At 44.5% G+C, this 8,507-nt stretch overlaps 1 protein-coding gene across 1 annotated transcript in view; it reads right to left on the reverse strand.

Annotated features, from left to right (window-relative positions):
• The window catches only part of DHX33 (DEAH-box helicase 33), a 23,630-nt gene extending 15,325 nt beyond the window's left edge, over positions 1-8,305 (reverse strand). The window contains exons 1-4 of the mRNA XM_015408011.1: positions 8,001-8,305; positions 3,985-4,145; positions 2,403-2,630; positions 824-994 (exon numbers count right to left, since the gene is read on the reverse strand). Of these exons, the coding sequence (XP_015263497.1) occupies positions 824-994; positions 2,403-2,630; positions 3,985-4,145; positions 8,001-8,232 (792 nt within the window). The 5' untranslated portion in view covers positions 8,233-8,305. The remainder of the gene's footprint in view (positions 1-823; positions 995-2,402; positions 2,631-3,984; positions 4,146-8,000) is intronic.
• Between the last annotated feature and the right edge of the window lie 202 nt (positions 8,306-8,507).

An 8,507-nucleotide genomic window follows, 5' to 3' on the forward strand; every position in this document is an offset into this window, starting at 1 on the left:
TGTGTGCTGTGGGTGGCTGCTGAGCACAGAGCGTGCGTACACAAGAACCACTCAAAGCAAAAAAGGTAAATGTGCCACCGGGTGCATCCAAGCCTTTTGGTATGCCTAAAGCAGCTCTTTGTAACCTAGCAATCAGGTTCAAGGACCTCCCGGTTGGTTTAAGAGTTTTACACTTTGTTTAGTGCCCAAACTGCTGCTGTTGTCATGTGTTTTATGGAAGCTGCCTTGACCTCTGGAAGTAAGTAATATTATTTATTTTATTTGTCTACAAAATTTGTCATGGTGCGTGGAATGCTGGCTAGCACGTCAGTGCCCAAAGGGAGTTAGAGTACCCGAAGAAGACTGGAGTCTAGAACTTAGGTGCAAAACCACAGATAATTTATTCACACCCAGCCTCCACCTATATACAGTTCTTAGTGTCAAAGTGCTCTGCTGCAATCAATCCAAGTAAGAGAAAAAGTCCACTGTACGATCTGTACATATATACAGCCTCTGGCCAATCAGCACACAGCTGATGCAATCCAGGTGCAATGCTCAGTGCCAGGCTGGACTGCCTTAAACCGGTTATAGCCAGCCTCCTTGCAGTCACATGCTGTCACTAGCTGTCACTCACTCTTGATACTAGATCATACTCATCTAGGCCAGCCTTACCAATACAAGTGAATCACGACAAAATTTGCATCCTGTGTTTCTGCAATTTCAACTCTCTTTGGCTGAGGGAGGAGCCTCAGCCCTTTACATCCTAGTCGGTGAGGCTCAACTGCTTCTAAATACAGACCTAGGCATAAACATACCCAGCGCTATAACCAAGTAGGCATGGTACCTGATGGATCTGGAAGATTGTCACTAATGCGGCCTGGAGGTAATCACTCTGAGGTTGCTTGGCATAGAAAATCTGGATGGAATGCTGCCGGCCTTCCAGGTACAAGACGGGTGCGCCATTGAAGTACTGGGAGAACTGGTCAACGTCCATGGTAGCTGACATAACAATTATCTGTCAAAAAAGACCCCTTATTATTGTGCTTGAACAGAACTGGGTACCAGATGCATGAAGCTGCCTTATACTGGGTCAACCCCCTGACCTAACAAGGTCCGTGTTACCTACTCTCCAAGGTCTCAGGCTGAGATCTTTCACACCATCTGCTACCTGATCATTTAACTGGAGACTTCTGGAGGAGGAGGAGGAGGAGGGGGAGATCGGATTTATACCCTGCCCTTCACTTGGAGTCTCAGAGCAGCTTACAAACTCCTTTCCCTTCCCCTCCCAACAGACACCCTGTGAGGCAGGTGTGGCTCAGAGAGCTCTTTCCAGAACTGTCCTTGAGAGAACAGCTCTGACAGAACTATGGCTTGTCCAAGGTCATCCAGCAGCTGCAAGTGGAGGAGTGGGGAATCAAACCTGGTTCTCCCAGATTAGAGTCCACACACTTAACCACTACACCAAACTGGCTCTCATCTGCATCCAAAGAAGGGGCTCTACCACTGAGCTACAGACCTTCCCTAGGTTCTTGTTGACAGCTGTTAGCAAAGGATTGCCAGGAGAGCTTCAAGGGAAAGGGCATTCGACAGACACAGCAACCAACTGAGGACTGCATAAGCTGGTAGGAATCTATGGGCTTATGTGCTTTCTCTTCCACTTTCTTGCACACAGACAAATTAAGATTTTTGTGGCTTCATAGCTAACCATATTTTGCCATTATGGCTGAACCTGTAGGCGAGAATTCTAGGCCACAATTTAGTCCCAGTTTGGAATCTTAGTTTGCAAGAAAAGATGCAACAGCAAATTAGGGTTTTGGCATGAAGGTGGCAACTACAGATTTGATTCTTGATTTAAAGACAGAAAGACTTTCTTTTCCAAGAACAGTTTAATTTCTTTTCCAAGAACGGTTTAATTTCTTTTCCAACAACGGTTTAATTATTTCTCTCCTCCCAGTAAACCAAATTTCAAACAAACAAAATAACTGACAGCAAGAGAATAAACTGACTAGAAATCAGCACAACAAAACCAACCTCAGAAGGTAAAGAAGAATAAATCCAGGGTAACCCAAATTATCGGTTACCAAACAACCAACACCATTTTAACTAAAAACAAGATGTCTGAAAAAGATATCACTGCCTGACATGTGAATGTAGAGATGCACTGGGAGAATCTGTTTGCAGAGGCCATTCCACGAACATGGGGCCACCACAGAGAAGGCCCTGTTCCGGCTGGTCAAATGAGGGAAGAAGATCCCCTACATTAATTTATGCAGGAGTGGACCCTGATTTGCTATTATGTTCAAAGCTGACAAAGTGTAGCTCTCTGTCCCTTTCTAGAAGTATCACACAAAAACAGACACTGGGAAGGCAATGCTACAAAGGTGCCATTTTCAATCGCCACCCAGCCCCGCTGCAACACTCACTTTCAGTGGTGATTTCCCCAAGTCCTTCCGCTTCTTCTGTGCTGCTTTCACCACACCAAAGAGCACGTCCGTGTGGATTGTCCTCTCATGTGCTTCGTCCAAAATGACGACACTGTACTTGTGCAGGAGAGGGTCCCCGATAGCTTCTCGGAGAAGCATCCCGTCTGTCAGGAACTTAATTTTTGTCTCATCGGACGTGAGATCCTCAAAGCGAACTGTGTAGCCGACCTGAGGAGAGCAGCCGTAAAAACAAGAGGGGAATCCCATTTGCAAGTGGCTATGCACTAAAATGACCCACTGAATTTTGACCACAGCATAGCAGTAAAGACAGTGAGTGTGAGAAATGGTACGAGGCTTAGCTAGAGATGTGAAGGCCCGGAAAAAACCTGGAAAAATTCGAGAAAAAAAAACTTTTTTTCCCCTGTTTTTTTTCCTAAAACCTTTTTGTTTTGTTTCTCAGAAAAATTGGAAAAATTGATTATGGAATGTTTTATTTTAACATGATGAATAAAATATTTTAAGACAAGGTGTTCAAATATTTTCCAAATCATTTCTAATATATATATATATATGGTATCAGATTGATCTAATTTCTGTGCACTGAGGACAAGCAAGTCCTAGGTTACAAACTGAACCCTCCAATGCAAGAACAAGATACATTTCTTCCTTTAGGAGGTGCGATTGTCAGTAGAAAATAAAAAAGTTTCAGTTTTGTTTTTGCATGTGGGTGGGTATTCTGTTTGAAATAATTGTTTGGATACACTATATTTCTAATATGCTAGTTGTGATAATTTCATGCCAAGTAAAAATGTCCATAGTCATATTTTATGTTCCTAAAGTAACAGAATGACTTTCAATCTAGAATGTAGCATTTTTTTCAATTTTTCCGAAATCTCTAGGCTTAGCTCAAACCAGGAAGCCTTGGGAAAGGCTCACTCCCCCCTCCGCAGTATGGGTATAATAACAGTAACCTTTAAATATTGCAGTAATGGCATTAACACAGCTAGCCTATCTTAGTGCTCTCTTACAATAAAGCAATGCATGTGAATTGCTTCGTACTTTCTCAAATATTATTAGTGAGCTCCAGGCCCCCAAGTCCACTTCTGGAATGATTTCCCACCTCCCTTTCCTAGTTGGCATCCACCACAGCTTATGTCCACTGAAAACTAACCCTGGTGAATGGAAGTTGCCAACAGTTCCCTCGTAAACCTGAATCTGAAACTATGATTTGATGTGGGTTTGGGAACCATGGTTACAACAGACTATGATCTGTGTTAATGTACTTTCAGACATGGCCAGAGCTGACAAAGCAAGGGCGAGAAGAGAACACGGCACACATTTGAAAGACGGAATATGAAACTGCCTTACACTAAGTCCAACTGGCTCAGTATTTGTCTACTCTGGTGCGGCTCGCATGTAGAGGCAGATCTTTCCCAGCGCCTCTCGCCCAAGATCCTTCAACTGGAAATGTCAAGGACTTTCCCGTGCAAAGCACTTGTTCTACGACTGAAACACAGCCTCTCCTGACTTGCAAACTATGGGAGAAATTATGTCTCATTCATCCCAAAAAGAAGCAACATACCAATTTCCCCAGTTCTGTTTTCTTCTCATCCGAGACTCGAGTTGCCAAGGAGATGGCGGCTACACGGCGGGGCTGGGTGACAGCAATGATGCCCTGGCGTCCAATTCCCCCCTCGTAAAGGTACTGGGGGATCTGAGTCGTCTTCCCCGATCCTGTTTCCCCTGCAGAACAATTAAGAGAATAACTTTGTATGTGGGTATTAACGTCTGTACTGTCTACAAAAGCCAAATCTGATGCAGGATAAATCGAGGCTCAGCTCCCGGTTGTAGGAGGGGGGGGGGGATAATTTGACCAAGTTCATGAACTAAACCAGTGACGACAAGTCTGTTTTCTGTCGTTGTTATTGTTCATTTTGTGTTTTAACATAATCTCTGGTGAGGAGCTGTTCTTTCAGCACCACACACACACAAAATGGAACCAATTAAATGCCAGCTCTTTCTCCAACACGTATTTCATGGTTAGCAAAATGGGTCACCTATAAAAAGATAGCACAGGAACATCAGGCAGCATGTCTTCTTACCATTTCCCTCCTTTTCTTTGTGTCATTAATCACTGTAGATCACACTAACATCTTTAAAAATGCTTGTGACGACCCCTTAACTGGGGAGGTCTGGTTTTACTTTAAAAGTGTTCTTTATATTTTATTCTACTGGATATTCCGGCTGCCACCAGGAAATTTTAAAAGGATTTCCAAACCTTTATGCTTTCTCTATTTCTGGATAGGTATGTCGAGGGTTTAAGGCATTCGAGGTACTATGTGGTCCTGGGAAGTATTTCTTTCAGAGTGGGTATATTTGAATAAAAGAGGATTTATTGAAGTAATTCACAAATAAAAGATTAATTCATTGTAACCAGGAAGGCTTGAATATTGAACATATGCTTGGTGTATCACACTCTTTTCTCTCTTACTGACAGGGATCTGGGCATGTAACTTTGTAACCCTTTTCCCTTCAGGCCATATACGGTTACTGTTTCGTTATACTTCAACTTTTCATAACACACAAGACTGTCTCTCCTTCAGACTTCAGAATGAACTTAACTTATCAATTGTCTTATTCAACTTTAAGACATAGAACTTAACAACCCACACAGGGAAGCCTCTCCTTCAACAACCATACATAGCTTAACTGAACTTTTTCTGACTTCATCAACTGTCATCTCTAACTGACCCCCTTGATAGACATTCAAATTCTCCACACAGCATCCATTCCAAAACCCCTCCCCCCTCTGTCACTCACCAATCATATCACTTGCCTAATTCCAGCACTCTAGATTATCATCACAGCCATGCAAACCAAACTTTTAAAGCCACACACACACAGTTAAACATGAAATAATTACAATGCTTGTGAAGAAAGGGAAACAAAATGGTTGAGTATCAGGGCTTGGATCTTATAAACAAGCTTCGTGCATGTTAGATAGACTGTCCTTTTGCACTAGCCCTTCTGTTCATGCAAGATCAATGGTTTTCCATTAGTCTGGCGCAAACAGAAGCGCTACTGCAAGAGAAAGCATGCTCCATTGCAGAGACAGTCTAGTGTACACAGATCTTTCTTCATAGGATCCTAGCCTAGATTTCTATACACTAAGGGAAGAGGGAAGGTTTGCTCCTGCCCCTTTCTTAAAGCTAGCGGGGCACAGATGGTGCTAAACATTAGGTGATCTAGGTTCAATTCCCCACTCAACCATACAATAGGGAGATAATGAGTCAGTCACTCTCTCTCTCAGCCTCATCCTACTGGCTCTCATTATGAGCTTGAATCTGCAACATGGGACTTGCTTTAATGCTTGATAGTCCATGTTTCTTCTTTTCAGGGTAACCAGATGCAAAAAGGGATACAGTGACTGCTGGGCCTTTAAAAGTCGTCCAGGGTGTGGACATACATGTGAGAAAGAAGAGCTGTATCAGTTGAAATCCCTTCTTCAAGATAATAGCTGAAAGTCAGAGAAATTCTGACCAAAATCCTAAAAGTGTCTTCCCAGGAATAAGACACTGAATAAAATGGGACTTTCGAACAGACATGCTCAGGATTGCTTACCAAGTTTCCATCTGTCTCTCCTCAAAATAAGAAAAAAAAGGGGGGGAGGAGAAAGGCCAGATATATGTCCAGCCCTTCTAATTGGAAGACCAAGGACTGCTGTAAGAAACAAAACATGTGTATCTGTGTACACCCCTGGGGCTCTTCTAAGGAAGGGCAAGATAAACCATGAGCAAAGCATAAATATATAAAATGATAAATGGTGTAAAGATACAGAAAATGGCAGCATGAAGGCTAGCCGCCCTTCCTAATTCCACATGCACTGAGCTAGAACAGGCAGGGCTATCCTAAGCTCTACCCCTGAATGAGGGGAGGTGGAATTCCGTAAGCCCCCTGCCCTCACTGAAGCGGGAAATCTCCAGTTTCATTATCTCACTCAGTCAGAAGGAGGGGTGGCTATTGATACACAAATCTGTACCCTGTGTGACCACTTGGCAGAACTGGAATCACACAGTTGGAGTCCAATGAGTTAGATGAATACCTGTTTAAAGCAATTAAAACAGGAAATACCTTACAGCACTTAGCAACACCAAGCTGTATTCTGCCTTAACCAGGAAGGGCAGAGGGTCTTATACCCAAATGACATCACATATAATTTACACATTCAAGAACCTTTACTTGGTACCGAGCAGTTAACATCATAAAAGCATCATTTCACTCTAAACCTTACTAATGGTCTGTCCTGATACTGGTCATGAATGTCAGTGACTGCATTTGTTTATCTGGTCTTCAGAACAATAGGAACATTAGAGAATACTGGGACCCTTTCTGGCCTCGCTTATGGAGAGCTAGCTGATAAGGGCTATGAGTCACATTAAACTTGGCTCTTGGCGTCCTTGCAACTCCTAAATAGCATTCCATTCTATTGCGTCCTAATTCCATCTACAAAGGCTTCCAATAACAGCTTTTGCTTAATATGGCTTCTTATACAAAAAAATGCAATTATAAAATATATTTCTGCCATAAGTTTCTCTAATCAGAAGGTTCTAGGTTACATACCAAGATCTGAATCTATTATGATTAAACTTTTGAAGGCACAGTGACAGCTGTCAATATACATATATATATATAAAGGAGAGAGTGTCAGAAATCACATTCTTTTTCCCTTGTCCTACACTATCATAAACACTCACACATAAATTAGGCTTACCAGATTTTTGGTGTCGGTACTCTTTTGAGTTCTTTTTAAAAACCTGATTAAAATGTCCTCTTTTTGGGTTGGAAGTTTAGGAACATTCCCGGTTAGCAGCACTTATCACAGTTTAAATAGCAGGGGTATTTAAAATGAGATTTGTCATAGTGATCACTTGTCTGAAGTAGTCAGTTGGGAAATATGTCCTTTTTTTGCTTTTCAATAGATGGTAACTTTACATCAATGGAAAAGGAAAAAGATGGGTAGCTGTGTTTGTCTGTAGCAGTAGAAAAGAGCAAGAGTCCAGCAGCACCTTAAAGACGAAAAAATATACCGGTATGGCAGGGGATGAGCTTTCATGAGTCACTGCTCACTGAAAAAGTGAGCAGTGACTCACGAAATCTCATCCCCTGCCACTTATTTTGCTAGTCTTTAAGCTGCTACAGGACTTTTGCTTTTTTCTATCAATGGAGAAGGCCGAGAGATCCACCCACTCTGCCCAACCAAGGGTCCTTCATTATAAATACCACAGACAGAAAAAGAACCAGAAGGGGTGAGAGGGATCACAAGCTGCCCCTTTCCTCAACTGTTAAAAGTTTAGAACACATTTAGAGTCCAGCGGCACCTTCACAGCTCTGACCCCCCCCCAAGCAAACCTTAATCAGAAAAGGCGTGGCTACCCTGAGACCCGCCCCGTCACGGTGAGAGAAAAGAGGCGGGGTCAGGCAAGCCCTGCCCCTTATTCTGCACCGCAGAGGCGTGGCCCAGAAACGGGAGGCGTGGCCTCCACAAGCCCCGCCCAATGCTGAAGTGAGGAGGGATGGGGGGGTGGTCTTTCTCCTCACCGATGAGGACGGCGCAGTCGAGGCTCCGGAGCTGGCCGAGGAGCGCCCCTCGCGCCTGGAAGATGGGCAGGCTGCGGCGCTGGCTCTCGATCCCCATGGCGGGAGGAGGCTGCCGCTTGGCTCCGGGCGGCGCCAGCAACATCGCCTTGCGAAGGCCGGAGCTGAAGGGCGCCGCGGCCGACGCCAGCTTCGGCCGCTTCGACGGGGGCAGCTCGCCGCCCCGCTGAGGCATCGTCTTCGTCGCCAGGAATCAGTTCCCAGCAGCGAGGACGTCGCCGTCAGAGAACATGCTTGCTCGGCTCCGCCCCTCGAGCCGTCGCCGCCTCATAGCGCACGGACTGCGTCTCCCACCATGCCCTGCGCAGACGCCACAGTGCCGTCTGGCGACTAGGGCATGCTGGGTACTGCAGTCTGTTAGGACGCGCACGCGCCACGGGTGTTCTTCCGTAAGCCTGAAGCTGCGCCCTCTGCAGGCCGGAGGGAATCTTTTGAACAGAACGATTGGGG

Source organism: Gekko japonicus, unplaced genomic scaffold (assembly GCF_001447785.1).
Source record: "Gekko japonicus isolate JY-2015 unplaced genomic scaffold, Gekko_japonicus_V1.1 scaffold1, whole genome shotgun sequence".
Taxonomy (NCBI): domain Eukaryota; kingdom Metazoa; phylum Chordata; class Lepidosauria; order Squamata; family Gekkonidae; genus Gekko; species Gekko japonicus.